Source organism: Macaca mulatta, chromosome 11, assembly GCF_049350105.2.
Source record: "Macaca mulatta isolate MMU2019108-1 chromosome 11, T2T-MMU8v2.0, whole genome shotgun sequence".
NCBI lineage: Eukaryota > Metazoa > Chordata > Mammalia > Primates > Cercopithecidae > Macaca > Macaca mulatta.
This window is the reverse complement of record NC_133416.1, coordinates 88,409,346-88,431,803: the sequence shown is the minus strand read 5'-3', so window position 1 is coordinate 88,431,803 and position 22,458 is coordinate 88,409,346. Positions and strand designations below refer to the sequence as shown.

Below are 22,458 nucleotides of genomic sequence, written 5' to 3'. Positions count from 1 at the left end.
CTTTTAATTGCTGCATATCTCCTTTGTAGAAATGTGATAATTTATTTAACCAAATTCCTACTAGTGGACATTTTTTTGTTGTGTGTAACACAATTTTTTGTTGTGTGTAAAATATGTGCTTGTAATTATATGTTGCATAAACTGTGGTTATTTCCATTGCTATATTTTTGTATAGGGAATGCATTTTCTTAATACTTTCAAACTTTAATTGTCAAATTGTGTTGTGTTGCTGTCTTTTCTCCCTTTGTCAACATTGGTTATCTCCCTGCTTAAATTTACATTTTAAAAATCACTACTAAATGTGCAAGTTTGTATATTCCTATTAATCAGGTATTTATATTAATTTTCCATTCATAACCTTTCCAACTTATCTATACTATTATAGGAATATTTATCTTTTTACTAATGTGTAATAGCTCTGTATTCACAGAATATATATGCCTCTTGCCAAATACTGATGCAAATTATATGAGACAGTTAAGTTGTGTCTCTAGGCTTTAAAATTATCTACTAAATGTTTCCTCTTCCTTCTACTCCATCTACATGGAAGCATTTACTCATTTCTAATATATTTCCAATACAATTTGCTTTGCAAAATGAAAATTCCACATAAATCGCTATTAATGAATCCACTACATAAAGTCATAACCTAACATTATGTGTTAGAATTCATACTTACAAAACACAAAGGCAGATTTTTAAATTTTTTTTCTGTTTTACAAAGTTATTTTATGATGTCTTCTAGAACACTACAGTTTGTTCAAATCATACAAGTTATTTTGCACACTGAGGTTTGGGCTTGGGTTCCTCAGCCAGATATTTCATGTTTATTAACTGAAGTTCTGAGGAGAAAAAGACACGGTACTTGGGCTTTTTTTTTTTTCCCCCTACTACTTCTGTTTGATTCTGCCTCCTTTCCTGCCTAGATATAATGGACTGGACCATCAGAAAGGAAAATTTAAATGTCACATGTATGATTACCTTGGGCCAGCCCTAAATTTCCAGTTTTCTGTTTCTTTTCCGCAAGCTACTATTACTATAGAAAGTTTCTTACCTAGTAGGATAGAGATAGAGATATCAGTTAATTGAAATTTGGTTGAAGAAGGATGTCATAAAAATAAATGTATTCTTTGAATACTTTATCTGAGGTAAAAAATATGAAAATGCTCAAGCATTGCAAATTTAAATGGAGCACCTAAAACTTTGTTTGCATGTTTCCAGTGTCTGTAGTTCCACATTATTCTTTTAGATAATCTTATCTGGAAACATATTTAATTTCTCTAGTTGGTGTTTCTTTTTAAAGTGATGACTTCAAGATAACTCAAAAAGCCGTTTGAATGAGGAATCCTTCTGGAAATTTACAATGTCTTCCCCAGACTTTGACAAAATTGTGTTTTATTGACAGTGTGTTTCAAGATTTGCCTATCTCTGGTTTTTCCAACTAATTCAACTTAGTGTTTACATATGAGCCAAATTTTGTTTTACATTTTGCTTTATGTAACATTTATTTAAATTGATAAATCAAGCATTTTAAAAGCAAGTGCAGTGGAAATAAATAAGTTTGAAACTAATAAAGTGATTTTTGATAACCATATAATTCAACAAGATTGAGCATAAATGTAAGGTGTAAGATAGGCATTAGTCAGGTCAGTGTAATACAGAGACCTACAGAGTATTTCTTGAATTAAAAACTTGCTTGAATGGAGATTACCTGACAGAATTTCTAATATAATTACAGTAGTAGCCAACATCAGCAAAATGCTCACTGTCAGGCACTGTTTTAAGTGCTCTACATGTAATAGCCCATTTAAATCTCACAACCACACTATGAGAAAGGTACTTTTATTATAGCTGTTTCACAAATGGGCAAAACCAATGTAAAGAAGTAAACTGACTCAACTAAGGTCATACTCCTCTGTGGGTTTGCTCCTAACAAGCACATTTTCCTGCTTCTGCTTCCTGCACTCTATCAGTTTTCCTTCTTTTTATAGCATTCTTTTAGTCTGTGTGGTTCCTCTTTTCATTATTACTTACCTCATAAGCCTCAACCTTTATTGAAAAGAGGATGAGGTATAATTGTCTATAAACCTCAACCTTTATTGAAAAGAGGGTGAGGTGTAAATACCATTCTTATTGTAATGAGAAGGATTTATCTTATAATGAGAATATAGGGGAGAAATGTGAATCCAGGCCATTTGAATGTGAAAAATAATTTCAAGTTACTACTTTGTAATTCCATTACAAAGTAAAAAACACTTTAAATGACCTAGGTAGTAACAAAAGTTACTTTAACTAGTTAAGATTTAAGATTATTCTGAGGTCTGGCTGCTTTACGTATGCTGTATCTCTGACAGCAAGACTACTCATTATTTTCACCTGATTAATTTTCAGGAGGTATTTCTTAAATTCATTGCATTATTTATTTTTCTGTCATAACTCTTTCCAGAATGATTTAATTAGGTAAGTGCTTTAATTCTTACCATTTTTTAGAAATTTCCTTTTCCTTCTCACTTGATATTTTCTCAAAGTTCTGTTCCATGGGTACCAAGGGGAGACAAGCAAGATAATCTCAAGCATAAAATTTAAAGAGGCTCTCATTGTCAGACATCAACCCTCAAAGTGAGTGTTTCCTTAAATTATAGCCTCCCGGGACCTCATGTGCCTCATCCTAGTCCCAGCCCTGTATAAAAACATATTGTAATATAATGTAAACTTTTTAGTGTTTCTTTCTAATCTGGAGCATGCACTTTTAGTCCCACTAAAGAGGTGCAGAACCTGAAATGAGGACAGGTTTAGGAAATGTCCTAGGGGAGTCATTGGTAAATGCTACTGTATAACTCAAGCTCCTTGATTCTAATTTGATAATATAATTGAAATTTTATAAATTTCATGTTGGACTCAGATGATATTAGCCACAAAAAATGACTATTGGTTTGCGTTTTCTAGCTCACACATTTTTTGGGGAGGTTGCAGCACAGGCTACCCAGGGCAGTGAGTAGATAATTTTACGGGTATCTCAGAGAACCACAACCAAGTTATACAATATTTGTTTTTTATGCTTTTCCAACCTACTTTTTGTACTCTCTTTATCCTGAATCCCAAGGCACTCATATCTTTATGCCCTTTGGTTGTTCAAAGTTTCCCAGTCTAGCTATCTTATAGGGATGCTTTTCTCTGAAACTCTCATGCTCTAAATTACTCCCTCACAATGTACTTAGATGCAAGTTCCATCCTTTAAAGTGGTGGTGGAGAGAGAGCAATCTGATTGAATAATTGACTTACTACATATGCACTTCCCTATAAAATGAACTTGTTAAAACTTCAGTTAATGTCTACTTGATTAGGTTGTGTAGAAACTATTTCTGTCGGCTATTTTACAAGACTATATAGGGCAGGCAGTGCTCTTCACAAGTAAAACTGCATGTCAAACAGAAACAACTAACATACAGCTTCTGAAAGTTTTCCAACCATACTTTAGAAAATTGCCCTGGGTATATACTTATTTTGTGAGGAAATAAATAGACAAAACCATAGCTTCCAGCATGTTCCCCGTCCCAGAAATGGTGACAGACTGGCAGACACAGACTTAAAGATAACCTGCGAAAGGTACTATGCATGTATCTATTCTAGTATGAGGTAATTAATACAGGTAGTTTCTTAAAGAAGGAGTGAGAGCTTCATTATTTGGATTACGATTCAAAGCAGAAGCTACACAAATCAGTGTAAAATTGATTTTACACTGTTCTGCAAGCTTAAGCCATTTAAGATTGGCTTAAATGAATTTCTTCTCAGGTAATCATCACTGAAACTCACTTTGAACCAACCGTACACACACTCAAGCGAAGCGCCATGATAACTGGTTGTAAAGGGAATGTAACAGATGCGTGCAGAAAAGTGCTTTTCAACATAGCACACTCCTCATAAAGTCAATAAAAACAATTTATTCCTAGTAATGTAATGTTATATATTCATGTGCAACTTTCCTTTTATAATGAGCATCATTGTTAGAAGCAGGGGATACGAGGAAGGGACTTTTAAGGACATAAATGACTTTTATATTCTAAATTTAATTTATAGGTGTACACAGATTTATCTTATAGAAAAAACATCAGCTGTACTCTAAATTCCAAAACAGTAGAAGAAAACAAATTCTACACATAAATTTGATGCCTAGCCTGTGGAATTTTTATGTGCATAGAATTTTCTTATAATTATAAACCTTTACCACTCAATTCCGTTTGTTACTTAAGTATATATACAATCAAATGTCACTTAATGCCAGGTATATGTTCTGAAAAATGAGTCATGAGACAATTTCTTCATTTTGAGAATACAACAGAGCATACTTACATAAACTTAAATGGTATAGACTACTGTACACCTAGGCTATGTGGTATAACTTATTGCTCCAGGATACAAACTTGTACAGCATGATACTAAGCTGAATACTGTAGGCAATTGTAACACAGTGGTAAGAATTTGTGTATCCAAATTGTCTAAACATAGAAAAGGTACAGCAAAAATATAGTATAAACGATAAAAAATGGTACATGTGAATAGGACACTTAGTGAATATGAAGGCCTAGGACATTTACTATATACTACTGTAGACTTTATAAGCACTATACTTTATACTACACACAATTCATAAAAAAAGTTTTTATTTATTTAGTAATAAATTAGCCTTAATTTATGGTGATGTTTGTAATTTATAAATCTTTTTTTGTTAACTTTTGACTCTTTTTAAATAATACTTAGCTTAAAACACAAACACATTGTAGCTGAACAAAATTAATTTCTTTCTTTATATCCTTGTCCTATAAGCTTTCTGCTATTTCATTATTTTTCCCCCTCTTTAAACTTTTTCATTACCAAGACAAACACACACACACACACACACACACACACACACACACAAATTGCTGTAGGCCTACACAGGGTCGGGACCATCAGTATCACTGTCTTTCATCTCCATATTCTGTTCCACTGAAAAGTCATTGGGGCAGTAACACACATGGAGCTGTCATCTCCTAGGATATCAATGCCTTCTTTTGAGATACCTCCTGAGGAGCCTACTTGGGGCTGTTTTACAGTTAACTCTTTAAAAAACAAAAGTAGAGGGAGTATACTGTAAAATAATGATTAAAAATGTATGGTGTGGTAAATACATAAACCAGTAACCCAGTCATTAATGATCATTATCAAGGGTTATGGGCTGCACATAATTGCACGTGCTATACTTTTAGACGACTGGCAGTGCAATAGATTTGTTTACACTAGCATTGCCACAAACATGTGAGTGATGCATTGCACTACAATAGTATAATGGCTCTGATATCACTAGGTGACAGGAACTTTTCAGCTCCATTATAATCATATGAGACCATTTGTTGTGCATGCACCCCATTCTTGACTACAATGTTAGTATGTAGTACATGACTGTATATATGTATGCATATACATATATAAGATTTCACTTACATCAAATTATACTCATCAATTTATACATAGTTACATTTTAAATTATATTATTTTTAATACAGGAAAAGTCGTGGTACTAGGTGAACGACAGAAAAACCCAAAGTGAATTATGGTGATGACTTGTAATGTTTGGGTAACAACTTTACTACACCAATTCTTTAAAAATTGGACCTTCCCCGAAACAAGTAGCAGATAATACATAGGATGTAAATTTCATTGATGTACTTGGAAAACCTTGCAATGTTCATAAAGAAATGATGGAATTTGATGGCAAGTGGTTTCGAGGGGCCAATACCTTCAATGATATGCCTGATCTGTATGTTACTAAGTGGACTTTGGTTTCGAAACTGTGCATTATTAAGTGTATAGAACTAATGCCAAGGGGTGTTTTATTTAGAAAGCAAATGGGACTTTATCATAGAATATTGCCTGCTAGAGAAAACAATTTCTTTTATACTATGTTCTTCTCTACAATGGTATTGGATACTGGTGAAGAATTAGGAAGTACATGGGTTTATTAGTGTGGCTGAAAAATACCTTTTATTGAATAAAAAATAGCATTTCACTTCTTTCTCATCTGCAAGAATGCAGGGACACTTGCTATTTACTCAATCACACACACTAAAGGGAATCTTTCGGGAAAAGCTGATGCTGCTTTCCAGATAAGTTATGAGAATGTTTCCAGCTTTATATTGACAACCATTTTTTTTTTCCTTCGAAGGATATTGAGAATCAAAATTATGTGAAGGAAATTTTGATAACACAACAAAGTGCATGTACCATTGTTTTCTGAGTAAACAATTAAAATTACTTTATTCTACAGTTCAAATTTAATCAGTTCACCGTTATTACAAAAATTGATCTAATAGCCACATACCATTGGAATGCAAATTCTGATGATGCTCTTTTTCTAATAATTGCAGAAATGTCATTTTAAATCTACACCCCCCCAAGAGCTTCACAGCATGCCTCTTTCTAGTTAGTCTTTTTGAGTAGAAGAAACAGGAAGCTCTGAGCAAACCAGCCACGCTATCTCTTTTGTGCACACGGTAGGGGCAAGGGCACTGTGGTATTGCTGTGTTGCTGTTAACTCACAGAGGTGCTGCCTTTCTTCTTTACCACTGCTTGCCTCCCATGGATTCCTCTGCTTCCCTCTGGGCCTCCTCACTAGCCTTCAGGCAACGTTTGGGTGACTCATGAAGAAATGGAAAATCTTGCAGCTCCAGCAAAAACGGTTAGTCTTAATGGCTTTGTTGAACCTGAAGGAAAGTGACTTTGCTGCTCTTTGGATGAGGAAACTAATTTGTTTACTATAGACCAGAGTAATAGGGTGTGTTTTTATAGTCATATGCAATGATAACTAACATTTTTTACAGTTTTCTTTTACTGTACTCTCTTGAACTTTTTAAATGAAATAGTGTTAGATTATGGCTAATATCTTAAGAGCTTATAGTACACAAACAATAAGCAAGAATATAATAAATAGTATTCATGTTGCAACATTGGAAGTTTTTGTAACAAATATCATTTAGTATCGGACATATTCACAGGTAACAGGTTTCTAAACCGAATTAAATTGGTAATAGAAAAGATTAGATTGAATATTCATTTTTAATATGATTATGTGGTTTCTTGTGCTTTACCATCTTAGATACAAGCTTGATCAAACAAAACCCCCCAAAAAACCAAAAAAGTGTTATGTTAATTTGGTACTGAAAAGCAAAATTTTAAAGAATGTCTTGGGGACTTTGTAATTGTCACTTTTAAAAATAAGATGTTATAAAAGTCATTTTTTTCACGTAAAGTAACAAAGTTGGGCATATCATATATTTTATCTTTATCAGCTGCTTTTTAATTTGATGTCTTTTCAGTGTTATCCTTTGAAAAATTGATTATCTTCAAGTTTGTGATGGATAAAAACACCCACATCATGTATTAATTTCATTTTTAGTTTAGTTTTGTTGTACTTGGTTTTTGTCTTGTTTGGTTTTGTTGGTCGTTGTTGAAATCTATTTGATTATCTCCAAGCTTTGTTGAAGGGATACAGTCAGTTTCTTCACTTCACTAATTTACTTTGTATAAGATTTCTCTATCATATATACATATGTATATTTGTCATCAGAAATTTTTATTATAGCACACTACATTTTGAAAATTACACTCCTTTAAGAATTTTAAAAAAGGTTTCTAATGACCAAATCAAATATTCACAAAATTATGAATTTAGCATTTAAATTAGAATTAATTGAAAACTATGTCGTTGCTGCCTAATTGCCTTTGAACTGCAAAACTGATCTCTGTGGGTCTGAGTCAGAATCTGTGTATTTATCTGCCTGTTATACAAAGCATTTTGTATAACAATTTTGTTTTTGCTAGAAAAATTGTACTGTATTGATTTGAAATTAATTTATATTTACCTGCTTTATTAATCACTTCCTGCTGCTAATACAGAAAGAATCTGAGGAAGGAAGCTGGGCCCAGGTAGGAGATTCATATGCTTTAAGACCCTTAATATCATTTAGTAGGTGATGAGAATATAAATTAAGAAACTGTCATAAGTCGTAATATTGTAAACCTTCACTTAGCTCAATATTATACTGATCTGTATAGGTAAATCTAGATTACGTTAATACTTTATATGTCTTTTTTAATTACCATATTTTAAAAATAAGATGATTGCCGTTTCATACCTTGCCTCTTTTAAAAGGGTGCTTTTCTTTCTTTCTCAAAAGAGTGATCCAAAACTTAAATTCCTCTGAAATCACTCCTGAATATATTTAATCAGGAAGCATTCAAGTTGGATCTAAAGGGGGAACAGAAAGAAAGAAAAGACTTATTTGGAGTTGCCCATGCCTTCAGATATAACGGAAAGTGTATGAAGAGGGGTTGGAGGTGCAAGTGTTGGCGTTGCAGACCACAGAGTCATTAACATTTATTGAAATGTTCGTATGAGATAGGTGTCTATACTTGGAACAGACCTGTGCTTTTGCAAGGAAGCTGTGCATTTTTTCTACATTTCCACATTTTGGATGACCAAAAGAGAAAATTTATGTTATATTCAATCTGATTGAAACCTTTCAATATAAGAAAAATTTTGGTAGTTATATTAGGACCTGTATATAAACACACAATAGGATTGTATTTGATTTTGATTTTGATAAAAATTTCATCATTGTTCAGAACACACAAAAGAAGAGGAGCAGTTATATTTTCCCTAGAAATGCATATTAGAATTGAGAAATTAGAGCATGATAAGGAACTAAATGGGAATTCTGTAAAAATAATAGAGAATAATATTTCTTTTAAAATATTGGTTTAGTGATAATGGTTGATTTTGGTTTTCATTTTAGCTGTTTTGAACAATATTGGTAAGAATAGTTTACTTGTTATATTAAAGAATTAGGTTATCTATCTTAGTTTTTGATCCTACCCTGCTTCTTTTAGAGTGTATCTTGATTGATTTCTAGAAAAGGCTGATTATTTCCAGTGATGTTTTGGAAAGCTGATGATCTGCTTTGCTAAACAATGTCCATACAAAGCTTCAAAATTCTGTCTCTCCAAACCATTTATTCCTTTCTCTGTTTACTGAGGTTTCCATTTCACATCAACATTTGCCATTACACTGTATGTAGCAATGGCAGTAGTGGCATTGATAAGAGGGAAATGGCAATAATGACATTGACAAGAGGGTAATGACAGATACAAATAAAACAAACCTATCAATATAAAGACAAAATCTTAAAGCTCAGAGTTTGTATAATACTTTCTTTATTAATAAAATACATACTTGGGCAAAATGTAATTCCTTTTGAGAATACAAAGTAAATAGCCAATCATTTTCAATAGGCAAATACTTTAATAAATGAATGCAGAGTTCCATTTTATACCAAATCAAATCAAATATTATCTGAATATTATTTTTGCTTTGTTTCCACATATCGTAGTAATTAAATATCAGTTATAATAATAGGTAATATTCTCCAATTACCATCTCATCTGATTGGTTAAGAAACTTGACTGCTATAAAACAATTCTAGTGTCCGGTTTTTCTACAGACCCTGGCTTATGGAGATATGAACCATGAGTGGATTGGAAATGAATGGCTTCCCAGCTTGGGGTTACCTCAGTACAGAAGTTACTTTATGGAATGCTTGGTAGATGCAAGAATGTTAGATCACCTAACAAAAAAAGATCTCCGTGTCCATTTAAAAATGGTGGATAGTTTCCATCGGTAGGTTTTTGTTTTTTGTTTTTTGTTTTTTTTGCCAAAGAAGAATTAAAATGAAACAATATATTACCTATACTTTAGTAAAACAAAAATGGATATCTAGAAGATAGAAAATATATGTCATTTGAAACATCGTTTGTTTACATCTACTTGGAAAAATATCTTCATCCAGCAAATTTCAGGGACTTTCTAATTTAGAGCTATGTGCATATTATGTGCCCGAACTTCATGGAAATATATGTGTACAAAATTCTTCTCATAGAGCATAAGTCTATTTTTTGTGGGATTCTTTGAAAATCCCATGTTTGTAATTTTATAGTTGTATGTGTTTCTATTAGAAAATTATTTAGAAAGAATAAACAGATATTCATAGTTTCAACTCTACAAAAATATGGGGTTATAAATTTTATAATTTAGTAACATTCTAGGAAAAACTTTGAGAAGAAATTCTTCATCTAAGACATATTTGTGCTTTTTATTTTTCTATGTCTTTTGGTGAGTTTGCTTATTTGTATATTAATTTCAGAAAGAAGCAATACTGTGTTAGATAACTGTGAGGATGCAGATGAACAACAGGCAATGTCTTTTTTCAAGTTGTTTACCATCCAGCAGATAAAAAGGGATTTGTTGCTATACCGTATCATAAATGCTGTGTTTATGTTAGGTGAAACAATGTCAGCTGGATTTTGGTTGTTTTTTTTCACATATAGTTGATTGTGGCGATAAGTTAATAAATATAACCATAGATGATTTTGGCTTGGGAGACTGTATTTGCTTCTCTCCTGTCCAACATTTAATCAGTGACTGAAGATGGTATAAAAATTGGATATGTTGATGACATAAAATTAGGATAAATAGAGGATAATTGGGGCTTTTGATTCCAACTTATGGAGATATTTTGAATTTTAATGCAGTTGTTGACACTGTTGAATTAAATGTGGTGAAGATAAATATAACAGTGTTTTTTTAAAAACCTATTAAAGTGCTGGATGGAGAATCCATAATTTAACAGAAAAAGATAAGGAATGTATCATTAGCACGAAACTCTCCATTTTGGTTAATGGCTTGACAAGGCATGTTTAGACTGTGTTTATTGGCAGGGACCACAAAAGTGCTACCATACGGTGACATAACAAAAATAAATTGCATTTATTTATGGGCATCAAATTGTTGTAAGGTGATAGAAGTCCGATGATAAAGTTGAAGTAGTTAAATACATTTAAATTGGATGAAGGAAGATTTTAAATAAGTTTTCTTATGTTTTAAGATCATTATTATGTGATAGAAGAATTATATTTTCTCTGTTGAGTGTGTGATTTTTAGTTAACACAGGTGTAGATACTAGGGTGAGTGACTTCTACTTACTAGAAGAAACAACTTTGTACCACTCTCAGCTGCCTTGTAGTGTATACATTGTGAGGTAGTGAGTGAACTCCCTGTCATGGGCAGTTTAGGGCTTCATATTTCATATGGTTGCATTAGATTTTTGGGGTCCAGTTTTTCCATTCTTCACTAGATTGACTTTTAATGCTGTTTTATTACTTTAGTAAAATGTTTTCTATAATGATCAAATTTTTAAAAAAACCCTCAGATGACTTGCTTTTTGTCTGTTCTGGGAAATACCCAAGCTTCATTTTTAAGTTATGCTAATCTCTGACTTAAAGCAAGTAGTACCTGACTGTATATTGCATCCCATGGTCTTTTGGGCCCAGTTTTCCGTCTGACAGACATTTTCATAATATTATATATCCTCTGTATAGTATAATTTTGTATTCCATATCAAAACTTGGCAGAAACTGACCAAGATGCATTGGTTTAATCTCAAGCTGCCCAATATCTGTGATAGTGATTATGTCAGTATTATCTAGTATACCACTGAATTAGTTTGCTAGGGATGCCACAACAAAAGACCACAGACGGGTGGCATAAACAACAGAAATTCATTTTCTCACAGTTTTGGAGGCTAGAAGTTCAAGATCAAGGAATCAGCAGGTCTGGTTTCTTCTGAGGCCTCTCTCCTGGGCTTGCTGATGGTCACCTTCTCTCGGTGTCCTCACATAAGCCTTTCTCTGTGAATATATATTCCTGTTGTCCCCAAGTGTCCAAATGTTTTTTTAATAAGGTCAGCAGTCAGTTTGGATTAAGGCCCACCCTAATGGTCTCATTTAACTCAATTACCTCTTTAAGGACACTGTATCCAAATGTAATCACATTCTGAATTACTGAGAATTCGAGCTTCCACATGTAAATTTTAGGGGAACACAATTCAACCGACAACACTTGCCTAATGAAATTTTCTTTCCATTTTTCTTTGATTCTGAAATATTTGACTCAATATTGTTTTTATTAAAATGCAGGGCTTAGAAATGCATCTAACAAATAAGTGTAGCCTGACCAATGTGTATGTCTAAATTTGCTTATATTCCTAAACATGTAAAGTATCACTGATAATCAATGATCTTTACTCTTGAAGTCTACAGATTATTTTTTCCTATCACATCTTCTGCATCTTTATATCTAATGTCACTGAGCCTTCTCATTTTCTCTCTCATAACATCTCTGGTTTATCGATTTTCCTTTCAAGTTTATGACTGTTGTCCTTATTTTAGCAGAACTGAACCCTGAATTGATTTTTCTGTCTCCTCTGATTACTTATTTTCCCATCTCCTATTTTGCTATGAGATTATTTTTCCTTAAACAGAAAGCTTATTTTATTTATTTATTTATTATTTGTTTGTTTATTTATATTTATTTATTTATTTATTTGTTAGATGGAGTCTCACTGTGTTGCCCAGAGTGGAGTGAAGTGGCACGATCTCAGCCCGCTTCAACCTCTGCCTCCTGGGTTCCAGCGATTCTTCTGCCTCAGCCTCCCGAGTAGCTGAGACTACAGGCATGAGCCACCACACCCGGCTAATTTTTGTGTTTTTGATAGAGACGGAGTTTCACCATATAGGCCGGGCTGGTCTCAGACTCCTGACTTCGTGATCCGTCCGCCTCAGCCTCCCAAAGTGCTAGGATTACAGCCGTGAGCCACCGTGGCTGGCCAAACAGAAAACTTTTACTGTCACCTCTTCCTTCTCTGAAAATTGTCCAATAATTCTGTATCAATTATATGTATTTCATACTTAAAAACAATTCAAGGCTTTCCTTCAAATGCCCTATTTTCCATGTGTAATTGTATTCCTCCTTACTTCCTAGCATGGGTTTTCAGCTCTGGAATGTGTGATCTGGCTAACCACACCTTTAAATTTTCATCTGCAATCTTTTGTTCATGATGCTCCATTTTCCTGAGTCAACCTGTCTCTGCTACTTGATCCTTTAAGGATCAATCAATTTTCTGCTCCTTCCACGTTTCCTTTTCATTCAGTTTCAATATCTGCTGACCTGTTCTTCTTACATGCTTCTGTATCACTTAGAGTTATGAGCTATTCATTTTAGTATTTGGTCCTCTATCCTATTACCTAACTTACTCATGTTTTGTGTTATTTTTCTCATCAGCTTAAGAAGAGAGTATCCATTTCTTATTAATTCCTTACTGTCTCCATAATGGGGACTTTAAATTCTTTTCAAATGAATAAAATATTAATTTGCCTGCACCTAATGTAGGAATAGCTGGATGAAAGACAAAGACACATAGATGAACAATATAATCCATGATGATTTTAAAACTATGGTTTTTCTTATTTTGAAACCATTTTTTTCTATTCCTTAGAAACATTTTGTGCTTAGAATAATTATAAATGTATTTCCCTCCAATACTGAAGGATTTGATTGCAAATGTAATTTATTAACTTGTTGCCCTAAGAAGCAGTGCATAGTGTTGACTATGGCTAATCAGAAAACTTTCTCCACCTGCTGAGGTAAACTCACTGTTTTTTGTTTTGTTTTGTTTTGTTTTTTGTTTTAATTTTTTTTATTAAAAAAAGAACAAGTTTACAGTATGGAATTATGTGCTTAAAGAGGTTGAATTATGACAGAAAAGAACTAGAAAGAAGACGGGAAGCAAGCCAACACGAAATAAAAGGTAATGTTTCTTCCTTTCATACGAAATGCCTTTATTCTGGGGTTTTAACTTTCACTTATATTAACCTAAAATGTTATATGTGTTACAATGGTCAGTAAGTAGCATAAGCATTTGGCTGGAAGTGTTACTGTTTTTTGTTTTTCCATTCTTTTCTAATTAAAATACAGAAACGATATCACCAAGTTATAGGGTAAATATCCCATTTGGGGAATAATCTTGAGTTTTTGAACTGAGATTTATTTATGTGAACCTATTAATTATACATTCTGCTTGTACTAAAGATGTCACCATGCAGATATTTTTGTCAAACTTTTACTGGAACATTCTCAGTATGATTCAGAGAAACATGGTATATCATTTTTATGGCAGTTCATCTTTGGTTTATATCATTTTACTTTTATTTCAGTGCCCAGCAATTTTATTTTTGTAACACTGTATAGTTAAAGAAATTATATAGTGACTTTATGCAGAAATGATATAAGGATTTTCCCCTATAAACCAAACTAGTTCATTAATAATTTTAGCTGGTAATATTATCAGGAACATTGTAAATTGCTGCAACTGCTATGTGCACAAAAATGTTTTATTTGAATAACAAGAAAAGACACTCCATATTGCAGCTTTGTTAGAAAAAATACTGTATTTAAAAACTAATCATCTAAATGTTGAGAAGTACCTTAATATACCTGAGAAAGAATAATTTCAAAAGAGGAATATGTTAGATTATATTCTTAGAGACCATTCTATTTTTATTATTGTTGTTGAAGAAAAAAATACATGATTGGATATAAGATATATGTAAAGGTATTTTTTGGTATAAATTTAAAGGATTCAAGTGCAATTTTCTTACATGGATATATTTGTGGTAGTGAAGTCTGGGTTTTAGTGTGTCCATCCCCTGAATGATGTACATTGTACCCATTAAGTAATTTCTCATCTTTGGCCACCCTCCCAAACTCCCACCCTTCTGAGAATCCAGTGACTATCACTACATACTCTGTGTTCACTTGGACACATTATTTGGTGCTCACTTGTAAGTGAGAGCATCAGGTATTTGACTTTCTGTTTCTGAATTGTTTCACTTAAGATAATGTGAGGGCATTTTTTGCTAAAACTAATCAATCCACTTTTGTTGTTTAAAGAAGAAAAATATTAAGGAAAATACAACCAAAATTTTTAAGGAAAATTTTGGATATTAAAATACTTATTAGTTATATTTCCATTTCCTATTATCCAAGAGTTGATATGTGCAAGCATTATATCAAATTTAGTGGGTGTTTCTACATTACATTAATTGTTCAAAGGTAGACATGGGTCTCTGTTTTAATCTTCACTTTTAAGGCTTAATTTAGATAATAAAATAGTATGTATTACATTCTCCGATATTAACGTTTAGTGCTGTTTTATTCTTTATTTAAGATTTTTTTTAGGTTTCTATAATTTACATTTTTGATAAACAATGTCAGAAATTACTTTTATCTTTGGCAGGTCTTGGAAAGTACATTAGTTCTAATGGAATGGGCTTGAATGCGTGTGAAAGTGATTGGTTAAAAATAGTTTTCTATGTATGGCTCATCAGAGAGTAGACAGACTCACAATGGATTTCTTGTAACACTTCATTTGATGCATTACTTCGAAGCAAGAAATTGTTTTTCCATTATCAAAATCGAGTTGTTTGATTTCACTTTATTTTGGGGCCCCAGGAAATTGCAGGTTGTTTTCAGTGCATTGCTGTTCAGTTGAATTGAAATTTGGGAATTAATGGACCAAAGATAGACCCCCAGAAGGAAGTTTGCATTTGACCACACAATGAATGTCTTAGCACACAGATAGATTTTACCCATGGGATACCACTTTGTAGTTTCCTTTCTGAAGTATTTTTATCCAATTGCATTTTATTATGCCTCAGCTCACCACATGAAATGTTTCACATATAGATAGATCTAAAGGAGAGGAATTACCCAGTTGGCCCTATACCAAATGTTATATTAGTATTTGGCAATTGCTGATGAGAGTGTAGCTCTGAGGAAAAAAAAAAAAAAAAATCTGCCATGATTCACTATGATCACACACAACTCTATCTGATAAATAGCTGTGAATGAGATCATAAATAGCTTGTTTCCTATGACGATCTGGTGACATTTACAGGAATAATTCTCAACTGTGACTAGGGGTCTCTTATTATCGGAAGTGTTATTTAACCTTGACCTTAATGAATAGTTTTCTAAAGTGAAAAGACCACGTGAATATCAAGAACCTAGTAACATTTTATTTTTTGCTAAGAATCAGTCAACACTGATCTCTAGCCATTTATTGTTTAGGTCAAGAAGATTTCTACACAGTTTTAAAGTCAATTCATACATTGCTTGGAAACAGATTTATGGAAAGGGATCTAACTTTAAAAATGAAACAAAAAGAAGTATTTTGTTCTGACGAGGAAAAGTTTGAATTCATGCTTTATTTGCCTTTACCTCATAAACAGATCATGTTAAATATTTGATCACTCTTAACTACAGGTGTGACTATGGAATTTTTGATGGGCACCTATTTGCAGAAATATCATGACCATATAATATGTCTTAGACTATCAAAATATAAACCTAACTCTAGAAAAAACCAAACATTCCCTATTTACAAATCCATCTAGTGCAAAGAAAACTGGATTTTGTTTTAATTATTGAGAGCATTGTCACGTTCATTTTTTAAAAATGGTGTGTTTAGTAAAATTAAATGGAGAACTGTTGCTGCCACCCACAAGTACTTGCCTAGCTTTTGGGGTTCAAGTGTAGGGTAACCAGTTGTTAGAATGAATCAGTAACTATCAACAGCAGCTGATTATACAGCCAAAATGTGATGCTAACCAACTCACATCCCATTTTCTGAGGTCCAAAAACCCCAATGGAATAGGCTAAGGAAAACTCAGAGGAAAAGCTACACTTTAGAACTGACTCGGAGAGACAATTAACACATATAATATAAAATTTCTTTATATAATAAAAAAATATTAAGGAAATCCTGTGCTTTGCTGAAGACCAGCGGGGAAGAAAGAGGCAAAACTCTGAGGGGGGACAATAAATGTCCTACTTCTTGCAGAAATTCATTCTGCTTTGGATGCAGCAGTTAATAGTAATAAGACTCTGGGACATGGGCATTCCTCTCATGTTCCTTCTTACCTAAATCCGAAGAAAGATCTAGGACATTTCTTTTGAAATGAGATCATTCAATCCACAAATGGAATTAAGTAGAGAGATGTGAGACAGACATATGTACAACTTCCAGATTCATATACAGATAGCACTGTGGATTGGCACAGACAGAAAGGACACCAACTAATTTGAAGAACTTCTACTTCTGATAGATTGGAGTACATTAAGTCAGACCAATCTTCCGCCAAGAAGAACTAGAAAGGCTAGATAAATCAATAAATGGTAATAAGGAGCTATTTGAAAATAGTAGAAACCAATTAAGAGAGACAGGACTTGAGAGGTTATGATCTTGGAAAAAAGAGAAATGTAAGGAAATGGTGAAACTGTCATTCTCTACTGTTTTTCCTCTTTCTAACAGAGAAGCAGGGAACGGAGTTGGGCGGTGGTGGGGATTGGAATTTAGAGGTGCCAAAACTGCTGGGCCTTCCGGAGCAAAGAATCTATATAAAATAATAATAATAAAATAAGTAAGACTGTACTCCTCTAGAGATGTTTGTGGACTTCTAAAAAGGATGGAATTATAAGATAAAAATTGAACAGAAAACCAAAGCCAAAGGGCAATAAATCTAGAAAGAGAACTCTTATAATCTCATGATAATACAGTAAAAAAAAAAAAAAGGTTTTAACCACCAAATACACTTTAATTTGAGGTCTCTGATAAGACACACCCTATGACTAAGGGTAAACTTAAAGAGATCAGGCTATTTATAATGTCTATTAATGTTAAAAATAAATTTTATTATATATATTTGAGGTTTGGAACATATTATAGAACACATATAGGTAGTAAAATGGTTACTATAGTGAAGGAGATTCCTAGACTTTATTTTGAAATGTTAAAATTGAAATCTAGCATTGATTTATCTCAATCCTTAATTGGAATAAAGTTGATCTGCCTTTATTATAACTTCAGAAAAACATAAAAGCAAAGTCCTCTCAAGAAGTTGACATTCAGAGCCTCTGCAATTTTTCAATCATATTGTGTGAGAGCCAGTAAAAGAAAAACTCAGACATGTCAGATAATGGCCAAAATGAGGAAAACCAAGATGATAAAATCAGAAGAAAGAAAGATATCCATAGTTGACCCTGACACTGTTTATTAAAAATATGTAAGGAATATAAGTGACAAAATGGAGAATTTAATATAGTTGGAATCAATATGTTTAACAAATAATCAAATGAAAATTTGAAGAAGTGAGAAGTATAAAGACTTTAATTGAGAACGCAATAGGTGGTTTAACAATAGAAGAGAGTTTAGTGAAATAAAAGATCACTTGAAAATATCTAGCCCCACATATGACAAGAAACAAAAAGGATGAGTGATATAAAACATCATTAGAGACATTGGACATGGTGAGATAGGTAGGAGACAATAAGAAAGACACAATATTTGAAAAAATACTGGTGGAGACATAAAAAGAAAATAACTGAAATGATAATCCACAGACTTAAAGTTCTCGATGGACCCCACGTGAGACTATAAACAAAAGGGAAAATAAAAACACATCTAAACATATTACAATAGAGCTACTGAAAACCATGAATTCTCATGCCACAAAATCTTAGAATCTGCCAGAGTAAACTCCACAATAATTTCAAAGGCACAACATAAGATAACTGATATTGCTCAAGTAAATAATGCTAGAGGAAGATGGAATTATAGCCTTAAAACGGTGAATCAAACTAACTTCTTACTTTGAAGTATGTCCCTCAATATTAAAGACAGAATTAACATACTTTCAGACAAACGATATCTGAGAGATTATTTCACCAGAAAAAAAACTAATAGAAAATAAATATTAGAATAAGTGATTCAGGCAGATGGAAAGATCATAAAGTTAATTTTAAAAATGCACACATGATGGAGGAGAACTGAAAAATGTATGGGTAAATTTCATAATAATAGTAAAAACAATAATATCTGCAGGGCTTAAATTTTACATAGAATTAAAATACATAACTATAATGCAAAAGGCCGGAAGGGAATAAGTGAAATTAAATTGTTTGAAAGTCTTTGCATTATCTAGAAAATAATAAAAGGAATAATTTATAATATACTCTAATAAGAACACATTATAAGCTTTAAGTGCCACTACTAAAACAATAATATAAAGTATAAATATAGAAAGCTAACAGAGGGCTGGGCATGGTGGCTCCTGCCTATAATCTCAGCACTTTGGCAGACCAAGGCAGGTGGATCACCTGAGGTCAGGAGATGAAACCAGCCTTACTAACATGGTGAAACCCCATCTCTAGTGAAAATACAAAATTAGCCAGGCATGGTGGCGCGTGCCTGTAGTCCCAGCTGCTTGGGAGGCTGAGGCAGAATTGCTTGAACCTTGGAAGCAGAGGATGCAGTGAGCAGAGATCATGCCATTGCACTCTAGCCTGGGCAACAAGAGTGAGACTCTGTCTCAAAAAAAAAAAAAAAAAAAAAAAAAAAAAAAAAAAAAAAAGCTAATGGAGTGGTAGAATAAACAAGAAAACATAATAAAGGCAAGAAAGAGAGAAAAGGAACAAAGAACATGTAGGACAAATAGAAAGATGGTAGAATTCAACTCAAATATCAAAGTAATAATATTAAATGAGCAAGAACTAACTATTTCAATGTAAAGACAGATTGAAAAACAATGATATGCTATACACAACAGACACACTTCCAATATAAGAACACAGAAAACGTATTAGTAAAGGAGGTACACATGCAAATATTAACCAAAGCTGCTATGATTCTTCTAATATCAGAATATAAACTTTAAGGCAGGAAACATACTAGAAATAAGTTGGCTATTTTCAAATAATAGAAGGGAAGATATAGCAAATTAGTATACATCTAATATGTAGATTTAAAATACAGGAAGTAAAAACTGACAAACTTTAAAAGTATCAGACATTTTCAGTTCATAGTGGGTGTTACTGATTAAAACTACAATGAGACACCCCATGTATTAGTTTGTCGGGGCTGCTGTATTAAAATTCCACAGATTGCGTGTCTTAAACAACAGAAATTTGTTGTCTCACAGTTCTAGAGACTAGAAGTTCCAGATCAAGGTGTTAGCAGAGTCAGTTCCTACTGAGAAGAATCTGTTATTTGCTTCTCCCCTGGCTTCGGGTGATTTGCTGGCAATCTTTGATGTTCTTTGGCATGTAGGCACATCACCATGATCCCTGCCTTCATCGTCATATAGTGCTCTCCATGTGTGCATGTCTATTTCCAAATTTTGCCATTTAAGAAAGATAACAGTCTTACTGAATTTGAGCTAACTCTATTGACTCATTTTAATTGATCATTTCTATAAAGACCTGATATCCAAGTAAGGTTACATTCTTAGGTGCTGGAAGTTAGGGCTTCTACATGAATTTGGGGGAACACAATTCAATGCATAATACCATACACCTACCATAATGGCTAAAAATTAAGCAAGACAAAAACAAAAATGAGAAACACAAAGCATTGGTAAAGATGAAGATGTTCAGACATTAATAATGTGAGTTTAAATTGTGAGAGTGGAATTTGCTTAGCAATATCTGCTAACAAGTAAACACATAACAATTCTATTCCTTGTTATTTATTCTACTGCAACATGTAAATATACAAAATACATGTATAACAATATTCAAAGCAGCACTTTATTATTTTTTTTATTTCAATAGTTTTTTGGGGAACAGGTGCTGTTTGGTTATATGGTGATTTGGTTAGTAGTGATTTTTCTGACATTTTTGTCCACTCATCACCTAAGCAGTGTACCCTGTACCCAGTGTGTTGTTTTTTATCCCTTGCCATTCCCCATCCTTTCCCCCTCAAAGCAACACTATTCTTAATAACCCAAAATGGAATCTACTCACATGTCCATCTACAGTAGAATGGATACATTGCAGCATAATCAAGCAATGGAATGCTAGATAGCAATGATCATGAACACACCACTGCTATTTGCTAAAGCATAGATAAATTCCATATTGAATGAAAGGCAGACAAAAAAGTACATATTGTATGATTTTATGTATGAAAAGCTAAAAAAAATTAAATCAGGCAAGGCGATTCGGTAATGAAAGTAGTCAGAATATTGGTTACTGTTAAGTGAGAATGGTGCCTGAGAAGGTGCATGAGGGAACTTCTGTGGGTCTGTGCTATCACTTTATTGCTTCAAAGTTATACACAAGAACACCTAAGTTGGTTATAAATGAATAAAATAGGATAAATAAGGCTTTTCAAAGACTCATCAAAACATATTTAAAACATGCTTTTCAAAGGCTTATTGAAACAGTTATTTAAAACAGTTAAAAGTTGAAGAATATTTCCTGAAAGATTTTTATACTTTTTCTGAAAAAGTTATACACTTCATTAGAAAGAAAAAATCAGACAGGAAACTTACTTTTACTTAAATAGTAATTATAGTTCCTTTCCCCTTCTATGGGTAGTAAAAATGTTTTAATTTTTTTCTCATATCCCCTTAAGTTTCTTCAAATTATTTCTTTTCTATGGATGATTTTAGTTCTGACTGTTTTACTGGTTTTTACGTAGCATTCTGTCAATTTTTAATGGGAAGATTTTGAAGAAAATAAATGATAAAACATAATTTGATGTTTTTATCTAAAAAAAAAGAAACATGACATTTTTCTCTAAAAGTTTTATTTTTAGAAAATAAAAATCAAAGGATTTTGTTCCTCAATAGAATATTACTTTCAATAGAGTGGAAGCAATTTTTGACATTTGACTGAGTGCTTGAATTTTGCGTTAGCATGTGATTGGGAAAAATGCATTGGAACGTAATAGTAAAGTAAGTATCCATCTGTTGATGCCCTATATTATCTTACTGTTCCGTTCTTATGTATTACTTCAGGTGAAAAAAAAATCTTCTATTCTATATGCCCATGTTTAGGTAGTGATTAATAAACACTTCTGATGAAAGACAGTATTACAATCTCCTCTGCTGTTTACTGAAGAGGCATGTATCAAGACACAAATAGGAAATGTCTCCATCTGGTGGTAAAAATATTGAACTTCAGACAGACCCCTAGGGCTCTAGTATGAAAACAAGAAAAACACAGACACCTTGTTCTATGCGACTGAAGTGCTGTCATTTTAGGTATAACAAACACTCTGAAAAAGAACAACTTTTTAAATAGAGATTCGAAAGGGTTAAATATTAAAACAGTAATTACACGCAAATGAAGGGAGCCAGATGCATTAGAGTGTGAATAAATCAGCATAAATGTGACCTGGCCAGATACCCATAGCTCATTTCAGCCAGTGGTTCTACTATGCAAAATACTGCATCCTAAAATGATGCATCTCTTTTCCTAGACGTGTTGGTGTGGAGCAATGACCGAGTTATTCGCTGGATACAAGCAATTGGACTTCGAGAATATGCAAATAATATACTTGAGAGCGGTGTGCATGGCTCACTTATAGCCCTGGATGAAAACTTTGACTACAGCAGCTTAGCTTTATTATTACAGATTCCCACACAGAACACCCAGGTAAGTCGCTTTTTGCTGTAGTCTTGATGTGT

General features: G+C 32.9%; 1 protein-coding gene and 1 long non-coding RNA gene across 5 annotated transcripts in view; one reads left to right on the top strand and one right to left on the bottom strand.

Annotated features, from left to right (window-relative positions):
* Window positions 1-11,781, bottom strand: part of LOC114670906 (uncharacterized) — a 33,615-nt gene extending 21,834 nt beyond the window's left edge. The window contains exons 1-2 of the long non-coding RNA XR_013400683.1: window positions 11,662-11,781; window positions 8,177-8,284 (exon numbers count right to left, since the gene is read on the bottom strand). This is a non-coding gene — a long non-coding RNA (uncharacterized LOC114670906). The remainder of the gene's footprint in view (window positions 1-8,176; window positions 8,285-11,661) is intronic.
* The window catches only part of PPFIA2 (PTPRF interacting protein alpha 2), a 499,294-nt gene that overhangs the window by 466,803 nt on the left and 10,033 nt on the right, over window positions 1-22,458 (top strand). For 3 of the 4 annotated variants that reach the window (XM_077952487.1, XM_077952486.1, NM_001266465.1), the window contains 5 exon segments: window positions 6,653-6,715; window positions 7,933-7,962; window positions 9,519-9,712; window positions 13,639-13,736; window positions 22,251-22,426. In XM_077952487.1, coding sequence (XP_077808613.1) covers window positions 6,653-6,715; window positions 7,933-7,962; window positions 9,519-9,712; window positions 13,639-13,736; window positions 22,251-22,426 — 561 coding nt within the window. 4 annotated transcript variants of the gene reach the window in all.